This window comes from Vulpes lagopus, chromosome 2, assembly GCF_018345385.1.
Source record: "Vulpes lagopus strain Blue_001 chromosome 2, ASM1834538v1, whole genome shotgun sequence".
NCBI classification, from domain to species: domain Eukaryota; kingdom Metazoa; phylum Chordata; class Mammalia; order Carnivora; family Canidae; genus Vulpes; species Vulpes lagopus.
Window position 1 is genome coordinate 120,969,795 of NC_054825.1, and position 21,299 is coordinate 120,991,093.

General features: G+C 38.8%; 1 protein-coding gene across 3 annotated transcripts in view; it reads left to right on the plus strand.

Annotated features, from left to right (window-relative positions):
• Positions 1–21,299, plus strand: part of NKAIN2 (sodium/potassium transporting ATPase interacting 2) — a 951,703-nt gene that overhangs the window by 783,257 nt on the left and 147,147 nt on the right. For all 3 annotated transcript variants that reach the window (XM_041746175.1, XM_041746177.1, XM_041746176.1), the window contains exon 4: positions 680–880. In XM_041746175.1, the coding sequence (XP_041602109.1) occupies positions 680–880 (201 nt within the window). The remainder of the gene's footprint in view (positions 1–679; positions 881–21,299) is intronic.

A 21,299-nucleotide genomic window follows, 5' to 3' on the forward strand; every position in this document is an offset into this window, starting at 1 on the left:
TGTGCTATTAATAGCTCTATGCTTGTGTATGTGATTACAAGCTCTCCAGTGCAGAAATCTACCTTCTATTCCATTTATAGCTACCCATCACCTAGGACGCTGAACTTCATCTAAAGAGTTGACTTATTCTCTCCACCCTTCAAGAATTTGCTATTTCCTAAGAAATATTATGACCAAGTTATATTATGTTTCGTTATAAAAAGGTCTTACAAATTTTAGCTTTAGCCACATTATGTTAAAGTGTGCCAAATTGAAGTTAACTTTAATATTTAAATGCATAAAAACGTAAATATTCTGAGTTTGAAAAAGTAGCTGATTTAAAATAAGACAAACTTCACATGATAAGATAGAGTGAATCACTCCTTTTGTAATATTTACAAGTCCTCAAAAGTAAGGACTCTTCGGTGTTACAATTAATGTCAGTCACTGATAAGTTTACTAATAAATATTTTTATTTATATTATTGTGGTCAGACAAACTTCACAAGTGGAATTTATAGACACATAACTCTCAAGTGGAACTAATAGTTTTACTTGGGATGTTTCCTTTATGTCCATAAAATATGGTGAGGGGAGGGGGGAAAACCCACATTTCCAATCAGAAAGCTCCAAGTCAGTCCCAGATAAGCTGAGTAACATCTATAAAGTAATTCTCATCCTTATAAATTGCCTTCTTGCAGGAAACAGACCTTATCCTGACTTTTAATATTTCAATGCACCGATCTTGGTGGATGGAGAATGGACCAGGATGTACGGTGACATCAGTGACACCTGCACCAGACTGGGCCCCAGAAGACCATCGCTACATCACGGTCTCAGGGTGTTTTCTGGAGTACCAGTACATAGAAGTGGCTCATAGTTCCCTCCAGATTGTCCTCGCAGTAAGTGTTGACAGCCAACCACTCCTTCTAGTGCTTGTTTTATTTCCGCGCAAATTGAGTGCACACAAATGGAATCTGTGAATAAAGCGTGGCTATTTGCTTTTTTCCAATTAATGCCCCCTTCTATAGGGATTTTTCAGATTAAATCAGGGCTCAGTAAAAGGTCATCAATCAGTAAATCTATAAATAGGCTTTGATGTCTTCAGCATTTTATGTAAGAAATCCAACCAGTCAAGATTTGATCATTTGATTTTTGGTGATAAGACTTTTCCAAGGATTCCTGCAGAGAGATGAGAGAGTCTTCACAACTAATGTGCTACAGTGCCTTAATTTATAAGATTTCAATAGATATTTTCCCCCGGTGCTTCTTTGTCTCCATGCTGCTAGCCCTAGGAATTCTCTTCTCCATTTGCCCATAATCTTCTTCCTAGATTTTCTCAAAGTACAATGCATTATCTTTTATCATTTCCCTTCTTTTTCAAAACAGTTCAGCTTTTCATAAACTCTTCTTCTAGGACTCTCATGCCTCCACTTTTCATATTAAGCTGATAAAGAACCTTCCCTCCACCAAGGGGCAGTAGGAGTTATAAATGATTCCTTTGTGTTTGTGCATAGTATTTATAGAGCATACTTGTGTAAGATATGCCCGTTATATAAAACATATTATGCTATGGGGCGCCTGGGTGATTCAGTAAGCTGAGCATCTCACTCTTGATTTTGGCCCAGGTCATGATCTTGGGGTTGTGGGATCAAGCCCTATGTCAAGCTCCCCCCTAAGTAGGGAGTCCGCTGGGTATTCTCTCTCTCCCTCTGTGCCTCCCCTGACTCGTGCTCTCTCCATTTCAAATAAATATTATTATATTATTTTATGTTGTATCAGTATGGCAGAGATTTTTAAAAAAAAACACATCCTTTTCTCAAAAAGGACTTTCACTAAGGCTAAATACATAATTTTGTAGGACTTTATAATGGCAATTTTATTACACATGCCTCCATATATATAGTACGGATCCTATATGTACAGATCTACATATATTTTTCTTAGACTCCATATACATCTGCAACTTCTGTGCATAGCCTTAAAATTGTTAATAATAAATAATACAAATAGAATCTGCTTTTTGCCTCTTGATTCTATTAATTACATTCAAAATGATGTTAACTCACGATTCTTAAATAACAAGACATAACGCATTCTGGATAGAATAGCATCATGTAGTTCGCATAAAATTCTTCTGGAACTAATAAAACCATGTGACTGTGTGGATGTTAGATTATATAACTAATAGATAGTTATTAGATTTTTGTAAATGAAGAATATATATATATATATACACATACATATACATACACAAACACACACATAAATTACAGTAGGCTAAGTATTCTGTACTAGTGAACATGACCAAATCATTGTTACTAAAAACCATAAAGGTTTATTCTTATAGATCAGTAGATATTTCTCCCAATCACTGTCACAAAGAGAAGGTCGGTGGAGCAGCCACTGTCTCAGTCACCATGGGTTGCCATGCCAGAGAGCACAGATAGATCTGGAGTATCTACCTTGGCACAAAAATGCTTCACCTTGGGAAGAGAAGCTCACTGTTCACAGTTCATTGTCTAGAACTGGTCACATAGTCCCAGCCAACAGTAAAAAGGCCAAGAAGGAGAGAGAATGTAAATTTGGGGAAATCTGCGTGAACGATTGCCACAGAATTTGAATCCTGTTTTGACTAAAAGCATTGAGTGATGATCTCCCTTGAATACGTGCAACCTGAGACACTTTTTAACAAATACACCCCTCTGCCGTACTCTTAAACCCTAAAACGTTAGTTATCTTGAAATAAAGGTAAGTTAGATCTGATGGGATTAAAAAAGTCATTCCATTATTTAAAATCCATTTGGGTGAAGTACTCATTCTCACAAAGGGAAAAAAGAATAAAATGTTTCTGGTATTTCAGGACAGATAATGTGTTAGAGAGGGAGTTTTTTTTTTTAAGATTTTTATTTATTTATTCAAGACAGACACAGAGAGAGAGAGAGTGAGAGAGAGAGAGAGGCAGAGACACAGGCAGAGGGAGAAACAGGCTCCATGCAGGGAGCCTGATGTGGGCCTTGATCTTGGGTCTCCAGGATCATACCCCGGGCTGAAGGCGGAACCAAACCACTGGGCCATCGGGGCTGCCCTAGAGAGGGAGTTTTGATAAAACATTCCCTCATTGGAAGTCCCTTATTTACTGTATCCATACATTTTGGAAAACTTCCACTTAGGCATCAAGGATATAGTTTCTGTGCATGGAAAGTTCTATAAGACTGTTTTAGACAGTTCGTTGAATTAATATGTGTATGTATAAGCTATACTCAGAGATTTAATGAACCCACATAAAGTTTTAGCACATGAGCTATTTGATGATGATGATGATGATGATAATAATAATAATAATAATAATAATAATAATAATAATAGACATGAGGCTGACATACAGCCCAAAATAAAATCATCTTTAAATGCAAAGGGGCAAGAGGACAAAGAAGATGGAAGGAGTGTCCCTAAGAGCAGATGTGACTGATCATTCAAGCTACTGGCTCCCATTGCTGTTTCCACGGCCCTATTTGAGTAGAGAAATAGCTTGAGCAAGCCATCCCAGGTTGTGGTGTCTTTCCTCTCCCCTTCCCACCTGGTCTTCTCTGCCAGGATGGGAGTCTCTCCTGGGCAGTGCTGACTGCAGGTCAACTGAGAGTCGGTTCTCAAGAGTATACCCAAGCCAGTTACTTGGAGAATTCTCAAGACCCTTTCTGTCTTGGGGCTTGCTGTTGTCTAGCCGGCCTCGGGCTGAAAGTGTCTGCTGCACAGAAAACCTAACATATCTTAACTGGCGTTGTCGAGTGGACACCGAAATGGGACTTCCCGTGGATTTGCTCTGCCTACTAGTTGGAAGCCTCCCAACTGGGTTTTCCTGTATCATTCTGATCACTTCTGCCATCGTGATTGAGACAGGAGAGGGCATCTTGAAGCTCTGCTCCTCCCCTTTTCATGTGACCCAAATGACCCCCCTCCCAAGACAATCCAACATTCATTCCAGTCGAGTCCAGTGAACGCTTCCTGACTGCTTGTCCCCTGCTGGCATCCTGAGAAACAAATGGCCTTGACAGTGTCACAGTCAGAAATAGGGTGACGTTTCTCAGGATACAAACCAGGTGCACATGGGTGCATTTTGGGGAACGTACGTGGTAGACAGAGGATACAGTTTGTGCAGTTTCTGGAATATTCTTTGCTCCACCCCGCTTTCTGCAAAGTCAGTTAACCATATGCTTCTCCTAGTTTCCACCGGTCTCTGAAGGTGCCCTCTCTTCCAGGATGTCTGCCTGGGATCTGCTTTCCCAAACTGCTGCCCTCCCAGCTCCTGCTCTCGGCTCACTCTGAATCTCTCTAGCTCGTGTCCCCCAACTTCCAACTTCACCCAGCCTTCCCTTCACAGGCTCCTGGCCCCCGGCGATCCTGTCACCCTGTTGTGCCAATCGACTCCTAGCTGATTGGGAAATGAGTGTTCACAAAGCCCACACTTGCATTGCACACACAGGAGAGACCTTCCACCCACAGCCAGAGGAGGATGAGTACAATAACCACATAACTGGGAAGAGGGGCTGTGAATCCCACAGCCTCCAGCAGAGCGGAGAGGACAGCCAGGGCACTGTCACAATGAGCCAGGTGTGACACTTGGAGGCTTCTCCTCCCTCAGCAGCATTTTCTTCTACTTAGTATCAGATATCGCCCTCAGAAGGAATACAGGTGTGCACAGCTTTAATAATAATAATAAAAACATCCACACTTACAAAACAGATCAAATAAATATGTATGGGAAGATCCTGGAAGGAGATCACCTACAGAGACCACGTTGTTGGCATTACAAGAGAATTAACTGATTTCTTCAAACAACGTTTGATTGCAAATATAGGGTTTACCAAATGTGTTCGCAGGAATTTAATCTTTTGATTTCCCTAACAGTCCTGTGAGGCCTGCAAGACAGGCTGAAAGCCTTTCCCCAGATGTCTTAGCTGGGAAAGAGCGAGGACAGACATGCTGACCTAAGTTCTTCCCTGGCACCAAGGCTGGAAGTCGATGGCAGCCTGCAGGCCAGCAGCAGCTGGTTGGAGTTGGACTCCTGAAACCCCCAATATCAGAGTTCTTCAGTGGCACAGAATGCCATGACCGCGTGGCCACTCGGTGGGGGGTGAGGGGAGTGGAGGTGTGTGTGCCTCACCCCTGCTGTGCACACATTGCACCTCACTTCCCGTGGCTAAGGGGAAACCAAGAAAATGGAGGGTGTTTTCCAAGGAAACGTAAATAAATGAAGCTTTAAGGGAAAATATTTATAGCAGTACTGAAGGAACTTTATATTTTAAAATATAGGTTACGGTTTCAAATGATACGTTGGGAAAAACAAAACCAAAAACAAAACCAAACAAAAAAACAGAAACAAATAATTCCTCGTTTTTCTGTTTACCCCCAGAGAACCATGATCTCTAAATGTAAGATAAACCTCTCCAACCAAAATTGCTGGGTTTTGTTTTCCTTTATTTCCTTTACTTCCAGCACACTTCTAAGTTCACAGCAGGTTGATGATTAATATTTTTAGGACTCCAGCAGAGGATATTGGTAAAAACTTTAATAAGCTTACTGTTTTGCGGAGCTGTAACAATTGGCTGAGGAACCATGTACAAATTAGCAGGGACATCATAGATGACTTAGGAAAGCTTCTGATACCTGGGGCTCTGTTCACAGCTAAAAATAGGATCACTGTCAGGTTCAACCTTCAGTCATACCTATTCCCTATTCAGAAAACTTTGCATTTTTAGAGTACATAAAATGATGGAAGTCATTGTTTAACAGATAGTGGTTAAAAAAAAAATTTTTTTTTTTTGAAGATGAAACATGTGCCTTCACATGGATGGAGCCACAGACATCTCCAATTATTCCCAGTTAACGATAGATATATTTGATATTTGGCTTGTTAAGACTTACCAACAATATGCTTGGTGAGGAGCTTTCAAAACTTTGAAATCCTTTTGCCAAGTTAATCCAGGATTGTGCTGGGAATGGCGCAGAAGCATTCCTTTGGATGTTGCTGAAGTGCATGGCGCAGGGATGAAAATGAGCTGCCTGACTGCTCCCGCTGTGCTTTACTGCCTTCTTTAATTTGGAAAGAACATATTCACAAAGATTTGGTTGTCAGAGATTTGGGTTCTCATCTTAATGTAGCTTACGGCATTGATATTAAATGGTAAATAGTAAATCTGAGCTGTAAACTTGCATCGTCTTGATGGGCTACATGTTTTTATTTATTTTTTTTTTTTTTTGGCTACATGTTTTTAAATGAAAGAAGGTGAATTCCAAATCACAGTGGCATTCAAATTTCATTGGACGGATTTCAAAGACTATGATGTCTCTTTAAAAGATATTACTACTGGGATCCCTGGGTGGCGCAGCGGTTTAGTGCCTGCCTTTGGCCCAGGGCGCGATCCTGGAGACCTGGGATCGAATCCCACGTCGGGCTCCCGGTGCATGGAGCATGCTTCTCCCTCTACCTATGTCTCTGCCTCTCTCTCATTGTGACTATCATACATAAATAAATAAAAAAAAATTTTAAAAAAAGATATTACTACTTATAATATGCCAAAATAGATAGCGCTCTTGCAGCTATTTAAAACTAGTAATGAGAGGGTGCCTGGCTGGCTCAGTTGGTAGAACATGGGACTCTTGATCTCAGGCTCATGAGTTTGAGCCCCATGCTGGGTACGGAGTTGACTTTAAAAACAATAAAATGCATTTTAAACAAATAAAAAATAAATGAATGATGAAAATATCAAGCATCAAATGTAACTTTTCAAGTGAATTCTTAAAAATTCAGGATATATGGGATTGGAAATGTTTAAAGGCATTTAAGCATTAAACTACTCTAAAACAAAGGTTCTTAATGCTGCTTGAGAATAGAAATGATTTACTCACTTGTTTCAAGGCTTACCATAAACATGACCTACTTCTGGAAAGTCTGGGCCCTAGGTGGGTGTACTTTTGAAAATTTTCACCAGAGATATCAGTGCCTTCTCTTTCTCCTCACTACTGATCCCTCTAATTGTCCTGAATTGCTCAGAAACATGGTATTTGTTTAAAAAGAAAAAAAAAGATTCTATAATACCAAAATGGTACCACAGCTTCAGTTGCTCCATCAGCTTCTGGAAATGACTTGAGAGTCACTTCCCTTCCAGTGCTGAGTCTGTGAACCTGTACCATGCCTGCCATATCTCCGCACCAAAGAGTGAGTTCGTATGGAGCTCTTCTGAGTCTTCTGATTCCTACTCCAGGGTCCATGACTCTACAACAGTTTTTTTCTTAGGACAGAATTGCTTCCTGCCTGTGATAGAAATGGGCGGAATGACAGACGCTCAGTTCCTTTCCTAGCTCCTAGGATGGCCAACAGCGTTGCTGCTTGGCTTCAAACATCATACACGGTGCTACAACTCTAGGTCTCCTGGACACTCAGATATATAGATCTACTTGTCAAAAGGTAGTAACCCAAGAAATGAAATAAATGTCATTTGTCTTTCTGTAACATCAGAAGAGTTTATACAAATACAAAAAATATGGGAAGAACCAAATCACAGTTGCGAACAAGAGATTTTTTCCAAGGACAAACCTACTGAAATAGGAGAATGAAGGCAGTGAATAAATCAGGAAAGGATTTGTTGGCACAATCGAGGGCTGCAAAGCATCAAACAACTTTCCACAGATTAATTTTAGAACCTGACCTAGGTTTATGCCTAAATAGTTAAATATATCCAGATATATTGATACTTCTGAAATGGGCACATGTTGAACCTCCTAATGTAAATCTCAATTCCTCTGGACAGTATCAAAGTCATTTCAATACTGTCACTCAGGGTATAGCACCCTGATGTCTTGTCCACAATTATCAATCAAGTTGTGGTAAAAAAAAAAAAAAAGAAAGAAAAAAAAAACAACCCTAAGTAATCAGTTACCATGGTCTTTTTTTTTTTTTTAAGATTTCATTTATTTATTTATTCTTGAGAGATAGAAGGAGAGAGAGAACCAGAGACACAGGCAGAGACAGAGCCAGAGACACAGGCAGAGGGAGAAGCAGGCTCCATGCACTGGGAGCCCGACGTGGGATTCGATCCCGGGTCTCCAGGATCGCGCCCTGGGCCAAAGGCAGGCGCCAAACCACTGCGCCACCCAGGGATCCCCAGTTATCATGGTCTTTATTGTATTTTGCTTTATTTCTGAACGGCGCTCTTGTAAATTGGTGAATAGTTCTGTGAGTCTGTGAACAAGCAGAGTGCAAGAACTTGAGTAGCCTCAAAAGTCAAATTAAGTCTAAGACTTTTTTGCTTGTAATATTCTCTGGTATTCTCTGGTATTCTCTGGTAATATTCTCTGGTCAGAAATATAAGGTAAAATATTCACGGTCTGGGTGTAACAATCCTTAAATCTTACACCCAGCTGTATAATAAGCTATTTTGTAATTATGAACTAAATGAGATAATTCCTAAGAAATTGCTTGAAAACAATAAAGGTGGTGTTATTTATTTTCTCCTTGGCTCGGTATCTTCCACTGCTTTATTGAGAATACTGTTACTTTTTTTCAGACTAACTCACGATGATGTGCAAATATGAATTAAATCTTACTAAGTTGACTCACTCCCCAGATAGGACTGTGATTCTTAAAGCCAGTGTGATACCATTTAGTGTACCAACGCACTAGCCTACACAGGGGCAAGTTTTATCCCATATCAACCATTATCATCAGTGTGCAATATCTGCTTTTCTACGTAATGTTTGAAGCACTTGCTCACCCCGAAGCATAATATCACTCGATCCATGAGAATACAGAGACACGTGGAATAAAAATGCCAGTATGTTTAAAATGATAGTGAGGATTATAAGATGCAACAAATTACCAATAATTAGATTTTCTTTAGTACTATGAGATTTAAGTTGGATTGTCTGAAATTGTGCAACGGACCGTGTACAATCCCATTTCTTATAATTAATTTTCTAAGTATAAAACATCTCAGAATAAATAATAAGGTATCTTAAATCATAAGTTAGCTCAGAAAAATAAGCATATATACGTATACGAAAAATAGAGTAATTTGAAAAACATGACAACCTATTGGCCTTGAACACAGAATTACCACCTTCCTCTGTCACATATAATATCGTTGTCTTTGAGGACGTCTTGCCAGTCACGATCATTTATTCTGATAAAAAGTTTTTAAGAAATACATCTTTGATGTCTGTTTCATTTTCGCTGGAACTTCTAAACACAGTGGCGGAATAATAATAGTGGAATGTGTGAGTGTTTTCAAACAGCAGCAACGTATTCTCAAAGGAAGGATGTGAAGACGATTGGTAATGACAGCTATAATATGAGGGATAATTTATTGTTTAGCATGTTATACTTGAGTGAAAAAAGAAGAAAAATATGGGCAAACACACTTAAGCTAAATAGTGTTTACATAGTAGGAAAAAAGCCATCTGTAATGTTCCTCCTGCACCTTTTGTGTTTACCAGTCCTATAAATAGGATTTTAAGCTCCACTGTTCTCAACCCACACATGCTTCTCAACAGCTGGGTGTATGATTCCTGGTCTTCACTCTCTGCCTGCCTATTCCTGCCTTTATGGATGGTGCCTTTTGTCCCGACCCTGTCGTTTGTTCCCCTCTGACCTTTCTTCTGACTCTCAACAGGTTGTGAGATTCCCCAAGAATCAAGACCACACCTTCTCACATAGGTGTTTCTCCCTTGTAATGTCTTCCTAACTTTATTCGCAATATTTTATATTTTCATACCTAATGGGGCAGCTACTTGTCACAGGATGATTTGGGTTAACACCATTTGCGACTATGGCTGCAAACCCAAGGACTGGATTGCAGAGAGTCATGGCTCCGGGATAGTCTGGTTTTCTGTATCTCTTCTTTTATTCAGTAATGTCTGCCTTGCTCTCCTCTCTTTATTGATTCTTAATCTCTCTGCCTCTTAAGTGTAATCAGCTTCTTATCCCCAACTTCCTAAATACAAATTGTTTCTTTTACCCCAAACTATCCTGGTGTCCTCCAGGCATTTATCTTCACTTTTCCTACCCATTTTCCAGAATTCTATTGATTTCTTTCTTTGTCACAGAATTATGAGTGGAGTCTCCCTCTCTTTTTTCTAATTTCTAAATTTTACAAATGATATTTGCTGTAATTTAATACCATTTTCTTAGTTATCTATCACGGTTAGGTTGATTTAGTCCTAATATACTTTATTTGTTACAGCGAAAATCAATTTTTTTAAGATTTTATTAATTTATGCATGAGAGACACATAGAGAGAGGCAGAGACATAGGCAGAGGGAGAAGCAGGCTCCCTGTGGGGAGCCCGATGCGGGACTGGATCCCAGAACCCCAAGGTCACGACCTGGGTCAAAGGCAGATGCTCAACCACTGAGCCACCCAGGTGCCCCCAAAAAATCAATTTTAAGTGAAATTATACTGTGGGGTACAAAAACTTCCCCTGTCAATGACTCAATAGTTGTTGGTGTATTCATTATCAGCAATGTGCTTAGTTCACAAATTTAGGAAAGTCTGTGTTGCTCTCAAATCAAAAGGCTCCAAACGAGTTGCCAAAGGAAGCTGAATACTAAAAAGATGGTAAAGAGGGGAATAAAACTAAATCGGAAAATACATTTAGCCACTCCTCTGGTGTCTTTTAGTTGTGAGTCTGTCTGAATTAGAACCACCTCGCCACGTGGTGCCCACATTCTTATTTTTATTTTTTTGGTTCAAACTTACACACTTCAGAGCTTCAGCGTTGCCGTGGTACTTAGTAAACAGGGTTCAGGGTGGGTGCCCTGCTCATGCGTCTGGGAAACTCACCTGAACATTTCAGTTATAAACTAAAAAAAAAAAACAAAACAAAACAAAAAAACAAAAACAAAAAACAACACGTTGAAACCTCTATTTAAATATACCTGTGTGAACATTTACCTGAGATGAACCTTCACTTCTATTTTCTTTCTGTGATCTGTGATGGACTCTTAACCCCAGATGCTTCCAGATGTTAATCTGCGGAGAAGGAGGCCTATTCTCCCAACCCGGGTGGTTTGCGGCCTGGCCTGGCTTCACCCACACCCAGGCAGAGGCTCTGATGAAAGACAGTCTCCTTGTCCACGCTGCTTCCTGAATCCAAAGAAAATGGAACTTATCAGAAAAGCTGAGCCTCCAGCACCACCTGTGCCTCTCATTTGGGCCTCCTCGTGCTATAGGGTTGGCGGGGGGTCTCCGTCGTTCATCATTTGGCTCACTGACAGAAAGAGAAGGAGCTGTTGCACTTTTAGGTACCACTCTGCAGACTGCTATATTGCAAAATAAACAAACAATATATTTTTAGGGCACCACCTGCAGCAAGCAGCTGTACCAAACAGAGCAGAACCACGAAGGATGTGATTTGTTCCATTTAACATGAAGCCTTGAGGTTTAGAAGAGAGGGAGGAGAAGGTTCTATGGATACAACCCACACATCCGCAATTTAAACTGAAGCTGATTTTTTTTTTCTTTTTTAGATTGGAATTGAAGTATCATTATATCTCTCCTCCTTTCCCACCCCACAACCTCTGGTTGAAAACAATTCTATTATTGGGGTTATAACTGTTAACTGAGAAAATCATTTTTCTCTGCCAGTAAACTTCCTCTTCTATTCAAGGGCAATTTTCTCTCAAGCAACCTATACTTAAATGCCAACATCTGCTATATCTAAGCTGTATATAAATGGTGTCTGGCATTTACATGATGCCAATGACATGATTAGAGAAACGCATACACTTGGCTTCCATGGAATTTTCTTCTTATCTTCTAGCTTTCGTCTGTCTCAGCCCTCCTTCAGGATCTGTCTGCCTCCCAACGTGTGCCACACCAGGCCCAAAATACTCTGAAAGCTGCACTTTGGGCTCTTATTCTGATCGCCAATCGACTCCTGCATTAACCTCTACCTTCCCAGGCATTCCAGCTGCATAATGCATCCTGATAACGTCCCACCGTATCTGTGTTGTCTGCGTACCCAGAATTTTGAGGCTGATGCAAGGGATATTTTAAGTACTTGTTCTTTTTCCCCTAGATTTAAAAATCTCCTCATTCTCTTAATGGCTATTGATTCTGACCTCACAAACCAAAGTCACCATTTCATTTTGAGTTCTTCTAGGTGAGCTGGGATAAATATAATTAAATTATGGATGACTCTGGAAGCAATCCAGGTAGTTACAAATTGAGGTCATTTTAAGTACAGAGAGGGACAGTTACCTTTAATATTAGATTGGCCACCAAGAACAATATGATGTTTGGCTGTTTCTTGATGATGGACACATTTTAAAAAGAGAAACTGGTCTAAATATTTAGAGGGTGAACTCGAGTGCCACCCTTAACTTCTCTATCACTAGCTAGATTTTTAGTTTGAAGGAGAAAAGTCTATTGACCATCGTTTTGTGGCTCATTAACACTCTTTTGTGGGACTTACAGATAATGCTCTGAGATTCAGAGAGGTGAGATGAAGGAATTTCAAATCTGCAATGATGCATGCCTCTAGCTAATAGAGAAAATCAAATCCTGTGAGCCACGAAACTAAGTTTCCTACATTATTTTCACCTTGCATCATTAAGATGATGATTTTTTAAAATATTGGGCACAAAATAAATTCCTGCCAAAGGAGTCTCCAAGAGTGTTGAATGTGAGAACTGCTTCCCTCTCCTTCACCTTTCTAACATATTAACAGAAATTTTCTGGAAAAAAGCCCAGACTGGGTTTTGCTAAATTATATCCGCTTCAGGAATCCTTGCCGATCAATCAAGTTTCTGCTTTATGACTTATGGGACAGTGCTTTTCACTGGATGTCACTGAAACCGGAAGAACAAAGGGAAGTATCCGTAGTTCCAAAGGACAAATGAGCACTTTTAGTCGGAGCATCTTTATGTTCCATGGAAGTAAGAGGCAGTTGGATTGATCTTTAATTAGTAATTACAGTAGACCAAATATTCTTCAGTGTTCTCTGGGGAATATTAAGAGAGAGAGAATAAAAGAGAAAGAAGGTCTTTGACCATGAAGTTCAGTGAGTGTAGAATGAGGGAGAGATCGGAGTGGGGTAGGGGTAACTGCATATTGAAAAAGGCTAACAAAATGTGGGTGGCAAAGGGGAGGAGTCACCATTTAAGACAATGGAAAGTGTGGGCAAAGGGCACAGAGACAAACATTAGCTTCTTCCCTAAGCTTCAGTTTCTTCGTCCACAATAGGCTTAACTCATTGCACTTACAATTACAATTACTGTTTTTTTGGGTGGTAAAAAGATAAATAAATAAAATAAACCACATAACCTGAAATTTATCCTCTTAAAGTTTTAATTGTACAATACAATATCATTAACTTTATGTACATGGTTGTGCAACAGGTCTCTGGAACTTTTCAGTCTTGCTTGGCTGAAACTAGACCTACTCAGTAGCAACTCCCAATACCCCCCTCCCTCAGCCTCTGGCAACAGGACTCTACTTTCTCCTTAAGTTTGACTGTTTTGGCTACCCATGGAACTGAAATCTTGTAGTATATATTTTTTTCTGTGGCTGGGCTTAATTCATTTGGCATCATGTTCTTAAGGATGATCCATGTTGTCACATACGACAGGATTTTCTTCTTTTTTTAAGGCTGAATAATATTCCAGTGCATGTATATACCACATTTTATTTATCTGTACATCATTCAGTGGACATCTAGGTGGTTTCCACCTCTTGGCTGTTGTGACTATACGATGCCAAATGTTTCTTTGATATTCTATTTTATTTTTTTTTATTTTATTTTTTTTTTTTGATATTCTATTTTAAATGATTTCGGATAAATATCCAGAATAGGGATTTCTGGATCATCTGGTATTTGTATATTTAATTTTTTGAGGAGCTTTCATTCTGTTTTTCACTATGGCTGCATGTTTTGTGTTTGAACAACAGTGCACAAGTGTTTCTATTCTATTTATCTGCATCCTGCCCCCCCTCTTATCTTTTTTATAGTAGCCATATTCACAATTGTGAGGTGATATCTCGTTCTGGTTTTGATTTACATTTCCCTGATGATAAGTGACGATCATTTTTTAAAAATATGCCTTTTAGCCTTTGTATATCTTCTTTAAAAAAATGTCTGCTCAAATCTCTTACCTGTTTTTAAAATTTGGTTTATTATCTTTTTGCCATTGAGTTGTAGATGTTCCTTACATATTCCAGAAATTAAACGCTTAGCAAATATATGGTTTGCAAATATTATCTCTCATCCTATGAGTTGCCTTTTTACCCTGCTGTTTCCTTTGCTAGGCAGAGCCTTTTATCTGATATAGTCCCACTTGTATATTTTTGCCTTTATTGTCTGTGGTTTCAATGTCATTTCCAAGACCAATGTTATGTTTCCCTGTGTTTTCTTTCTAGGAGTTTTATGGTTTCAAGCTTAAGTTTTAATGTTTAAAATTTTAATCCATTTTGAGTTGATTTTTGTGTGGTGTAAGATAAGGGCCCAATTTTATTCTTTTGCATGTGGATATCTAGTTTTCCCAAAACCTATTTGTTGAAGAGACTATCTTTTCCCATTGTGGATTCTTGACACTCTTATTGAAGATAAGTTGACTGCATGTGCATGGGTAGATTTCTGGGCTCTCTATTTTGGTATATATCGCAGTCTTTATGCCAGTGCCATACTGTTTTGACTACTATAACTCTGTAATATGTTTTGAAGTCAGAAAGCGTGAGATCTCCAACTTTGTTCTTCTTTCTCAGGATTCTCTCACTACTTAAAGTCTTTTGTGGTTCTGTACTTTGACAACGTTGTTTTTTTTTTTTTTTCTATTTATGCCAAAAACACCATAGGGAATTTGATAGGGACTGCCTTGCTCAGTGGCCCCCACCTTCTCCAGACTTGGAATTACTTTCTTAAGTTTCTTTTCAGATAATTTGTTGGTAGTGTATAGAAATACCAATAATTTTTGTAAGTTTATATTTTGTATCCTACAATTTTGCTAAATTCATTCATTAGTTATAACAGGTTTTTTTGTGGAATAGAGAATTTCCTACATATAAGAACATATGTATCTACAAATGGGGATAGTTTTACTTCTGCCTTTCTGACTTGGGTGCCTTTTATTTATTTTTCTTAGCCCTAGCAAGAATTTCTAGTACTGTGTTAAGTAGACATGGTGAGAGCGGGTATCCTTGTTTTGTTCCTGATCTTTGAGGTAAAGTAAAGCTTTTGGTTTTGCACCATTGAGTATAATGTTAGCTGTGGGCTTTTCATATATGACCTTTATTATGTTGAGGTAATTTCCTTCTGTGTCTAGTTTGTTGAGTGCTTATATCATAAAGGGGTGTTGAATTATGGCAAATTGTTTTCTTCTGTATCTGTCGAGATGATTACAAAATTTTCATTCTTTGTTCTATTAATGTGGTATATCACACTGTATGGTTTTCTATGTTGAACCATCCTTGTCTCCCACTTGGTCATGGTGTATGATTCTTTTAGTGAACTTGAATTTAGATTCCTCATATTTTATTGAAGATTTTTGAATTTATGTTCAAAATGCATGTTGGGGATATCAGCTTGTAGTTTTCTTTTAGTGTCCTTGTCTGGCTTTGTGGATGAGTGTTTGTATTCTCCCCCCCCCCCAAATTGATATGTCGAAACCCTGCCTCCCAATATGATAGTATTGGAAGATGATGACTTTGGGAAGTGATTAGGTCCTAAGGGTGAAATCCTCATGAGTCAGATTAGTGCCCTCATAAAAGAGACACCAGAGAACTTTCTTACCCTCTCTGACACATGAAGACATAGGGAAGTCAGCAATCTGCAAATAAGAAGCACTCCCTCACCAGACATCAGCTCTGTTGATGCCTTGATTTTGGGTTTGTAGCCTCCAATAATACTGTGAAAATAAATTTCTGTTGTTTATAAGCCATCCATCTATGGTATTCTGTTATGGCAGCACGAACCAACTAAGGCAGAAATTGCTACTGTAACAAATGTCTAAAAATGTGAAAATGGCTTTGGAACTGAGTAATGGGTAGAGGCTGTAAGAGTTTGAGGTACATGCTTGAAAAAACCTAAATTGTTAGCAACAGAATTTTAAAGGCCATTCTAGGAAAGCCTCAGAAAGAAAAGAGGATAGCAGTAGAAAAGGCTTCTTTTTCGAGAACAGATATGGATGGCAAAGACCTGATGAGGTCTCTGATGGAAACGGAGAATATGTTATCAGATGACGGATAAAAGGCAATCCTTATCATAAAGTGGCAACAAATTTGGCTGACGTGTTTATGTTCTAGTGCTTTGTTGAAGATAGAACTTGTGAGTGATGAAATTGGCAATTTAGCAGAGATGATTCCTAAGGAAATTTATGAAGGAGCAGCTTGGTTCCTCTTGCCTACTAATAGTAAAATGCAAGAATGAAATGGCTTAAAAGTAGATTTGCTAAGCAAAATGGAATCAGAACTTAAGTATTTGGAAAAGACTCAGCTGGCCAAATTTGAAAAAATTAGAAAGTGTGCTCAAAAGAGAACACGAAGGGTGTGGTCAATTAACAGTTCGACAAAGATATGAATAGTAACTAATCAGTAATCTCAAGAGAAGCCAGTTTCTATTCTTAAAGACAAGGGAAGAGGTGCTTCCGTCAAAGGCAATTCAGAGTCCAGGGTTGCCACTTCTTCCACAGGCGCACAGCGTGAGGGCTGGTAGAAACTGGGGGGATACAGAGAGGCCTCAAAGGGTGGGTGCCTTTCTGATTATGGTGGACCAGGATGCCCCTGTCTACTGCCTCAGGGATGGGACCCTTGCAGAGAACTGCAGAGCTGTAACCAGCAGAACCGTGTGGGTGGGACCACTTGAAGCCATGGGGACATAGCCTTATCCTGGGAGACCTTTGGGTATACAACCCATGCCCAGGACAGCTAGAGACACAGAACTGCCACCACAGGGGGTCCAAAGGTAGAACACTGTGCCAAAAAGGATTACTCTCAATCCTTCTGTTCTAAAGAATTTGCCTATTTGGTTTTAGACTTACTTGGGACCATGATCCCTTTCTCCTTTTCTATTTCTCCCTTCAGAATTGGAGTATCTATTTATGCCTACCCCAAGTCAAGTACTTGACTTTTTGGTTTCATAGATTTATAGATGGAGAGAAATTTGCTTCAGGATGAATTGTACCTTGAGTTTTACTCATGCCAGACATATATGATCTTTAATAAGACTTTGGACTTTAGAATTTAGAGCTTATGCTAGAATTAGTTAAAAACTTTTAGGGCTATTAGGATGGAATGAATGTATCTTGCCTATGAGAAAGGACATAAATCTGGGGAAGCCACACTGTGGACTGAATGCATCCTCCAAAATTGATGCACTGAAATCTTAACTGCCAATAAGACATTATTAGGGGAGTCGATCACTGAGAGGTGATTAGATCATGAGGGTGAAGCCCTCTTAGATGAGATTAGTACTCTTATAAAAGAAATACTAGAAACCTCTCTCACCTTCTTTGTCATATGAGGATTCAGGGAGAAGTCAGCAATCTACAACCAGAAGGTGAGTTTGCACCAGACACTGAATCTTCTGGTGTATTGATCTGGGATTTCCAGCTTCCAGAACTGTGAGAAACAAGCTCTGTTGCTTATAAGCCACCCCAGTCTACAGTATTCAGTTCCAGCAGCCCAAAATGCTTAAGATACTTGGTATCAGGGGGCACCTGGGTGGCTCAATCAGTTAAGGATCTGCCTTTGGCTCAGGTCATGATTTCAAGGTCCTGGATAAAGCACCCTGTTGGTCTCCTCCTTGCTCAGTGGGGAATCTGCTTCTCCTTCTGCCCCTCCCTCCATTCCTGCACAATCTCTCTCTTTTTCTCTCTCTCTCCCTCTGTGTGTGTGTGTGTGTGTGTGTCTCCCTCTCTCATAAATAAATAAAATCTTAAAAAAATACTTTGATATCAAGATAATGCTGACCTCATAAAATGAATTTGGAAGTGTTCCTTCTTCTTCACTGTTTTGAAATGTTAAAGAAAAATTGCCATTCTTCTTAAAAATGTACGGTGGAATCCTGCAGTGGAAGCCATCTGGTCCTGAGATTTTCTTTTCTGGGAATTTTTTGGTTACTGATTCAGTTGTCTTACCAGGTATAGGTCTGTTAAGATTTTCTATTTCTTCAGGGTTCAGCCAGAGTAGGATGTATGTTTCTATGAACTAATCCATTTCTTCTAGGCTATACAATTTGATGGCATACAATTTTTTATAGTACTCTCTCATAACCCTTAAAACTCCTGTGGCATCAGTTGTAAAGTGTCCTCTTTCAATTTCTGATTTTATTTATTTGAATGCTCTTTTCCTTCTTGATTGGTCTAGCTAAAGTTTTATCTACATTGATTTTTTAAAAACCCAACTCGTTTGTTAGTTTTTTCTATTTTTTTTCTATTTTCTATGTTGTTTATTTCTGCTCTGATCTTAATTATTTTCTTCCTTCTACTAAGTTTGTGCTTTGTTTGTTTTCCTAACTGTAAGGTATAAAGTTAGCCTGTTTATATGAGATCTTCCTTTTCTCTTAATGTGAGCCTTTACTTCGATAAACATCCCTCTCAGAACTGCTTTTGCTGCATGCCATAAGTTTTGGTATGTTGTGGTTTTGTTTTCATTTGTCTCAACATAGTTTCTAATTTCTCTTGATTTCTTCTTCGACCCAAGAGTCAAGAGTGTGTTCTTTAGCTTACACATATTTGTGAATTTTCCAATTTTCCTTCTGCTACTGATTTCTAATTTTATTACATTGTGGGTGGAAATGACACTTGGTATAAATCTTCTTCAATTTGTGAAGACTTGTTTTGTAACCTAACATGTGATCTATCAGAGAATATCTATGTGCACTTGAGATGAATGAGTGTTCTGCTGCTCTTGGATAGAATGCTCTGTACATGTCTGTTAGGTCCATTTTACCTATCGTTTTGTTGAAGTTCTGTTTCCTTATAACCCATATATTGTTGAATTGGTGTCTCTCTGAGGGGAAGGAGGGTCCAGGGCTTCCTATTCCATTATCTTGCTGACATCACTCCCCCACTCACTGAGTTTTGTGTGTAGGAATAAAATAAGGTGATGAATGCTTTTAAAAATCTCCATTCCTTTCATAGAATAAGTATTCAGTAGAAATTAGCGTTACTATTGTTCTTGTATTTATTATTTGTGAAAGGAAGCAGTCAGGGTTATTTGAGAAAAGAGTGGAAGTAGTGACCACTAGAGATTTTCCTAAATGAGTTAGGAAATAAAAGTGTGTCAGTTGATAAAAGAATCTGAAAGTTAGATCAAATGCTTAGATGTGACTTAAACGATAAAGGAAACCACTGTAAGCATCTAGACAGATAAGGAAGCAATGATGTCATTGTTTATTCATTACCCTGAGCCACTAAATTTTTATCATTCTCTCACCTACCTTATTTTCTTCTAGGTGATGATAATTAAAATTGCCTTCTATTATATTAAAGATTTCACCATAATACTCCAGTTGTAAAGTGACATTAGTAAATACCAAAACTTGATGGTTTTATGAATATGGAACATTAAAAAAGGATAAATCAATGACAACATTCACCATTTGTAGAATATTTCTCCTTAAAGAAAATTTATCACAGGCCTTATAAGAAGTGTTGTTTCCTTCAATTTTCCAAAAGGAGAGGCTAACAGATGCTATGCTGGTTTCTGGTGACTTCACCAGAGTCAAAGACAGAATCAGTATATGTCTGAAAATAGAATTTACATTTGGTTAATGGCATTTACTTACATTTAGTTAGCATTCACAGTGCAGAATGTTTACATCAGAATCAATTATTCGCATCATGATTTAGAGTCCTCACAGTATACAGGCATGGTTGTCAGAGTGCCAACCGGGAGGAACCAAATTCTTGGGATTTTATTTCTTAGTGGTACTTGGCTATAAGATGACTTTCCTTGAAAGATCACACAAATTGAAATATGTTTGTAAATACAAATACTCAACACATGCATGCAAAAAAGAAATCATCCATGCAAGTATGCAAGTAGGCAAGGGTATTACAGGATAGCCCAGAATTTGGAATATTTCTCCTTCTTGTTTTTACCTAACACTTCCACAGGAAGAAATAGAGTTTTAATAGAACAAACTGCTAGAGCTCTTCAATTAATACTTTAGCTGAGACAGAACTATAAGCAAACTTTAAGGAATATAATAAGGAATATAATAAGATATATCATCTAACTTTGCTTAGAAAATATTAACAAAATAGAATGATGAGGAAAGGAAACTAAGAAATAGGTATATTTAAAATAAACTGTTGGGGCGCCTGGGTGGCTCAGTCAGTTAAATCTGATACTTGATTTCAGTGTGGGTCATGATCTAATGGTACCTGAGATCTAGCAGGGTAGGACACTGTGCTCAGCAGGGAATCTGCTTGGGATTCCCGCCCTCTGCCCCTCCCCACACTTGCATACCTTCTCTTGATAAAATAAATGAATCTTAAAAAAAAATAAAAGAAACTGGCATTTCATACTTTACTTTTTGAAGATTTTTATTTATTCATGAGAGAGACCCAGAGAGAGGCAGAAGCAGGCTCCCTGTGAGGAGGCTGATGCAGGACTGGATCCCAGGACCCCAGGATGCCCTGAGCTGAAGGCAGATGCTCAACCACTGAGCCACCCAGGTGCGCCCATTTCATACTTCGTAAAAACAGAAAGTAAGGCAAAATATACAGCTAGATAACAATATAAGACAAACAATTCCAGTTAATCTCATTCTAAACATCATTTTAAAGCATCAAAAATTTAGATCAGATAATAGAGATCACTTAATGTTATTTCTTTGTTTTGTAGATCAGAACACTGAGTCATACAGCTGAGTGGTTCCAGGGTTGGGACTACAGCCACAAGGCACACTCCCTCAGTTCTTATTTTGAAATTCCAAGTGTTATTTTCATAGTCAACAACCTCTTTTACCTTTCGCATAGAAAGAAACACCTTTTGAAAAATTTTATGGCCTCTGTTTATGAAACTAACAGGCATAAAATCATGTTGACTAGGAAAAATCGGAAGATGAACTCAGATTGTTTTCAGAAACTTCACATTTCTTCCTTCAGGTCTCTTCCCCTTCCTCAGTGGGTACCACTCGACCCCGTTCCCCTCCTGAATCCAGTTGCTCATTCTGCTTCCTGTTCTCCTTTCGGATGGGAAGGTGGAAAGAACATCGTTATATCACTTAAACCTAGCAGCCTGCTTCCAACAGATTAGTATGTAAGAAATGTTCATTTGAACGTAGAAAATACTCTCAGTCAGCTTTCACATTTGAAAAC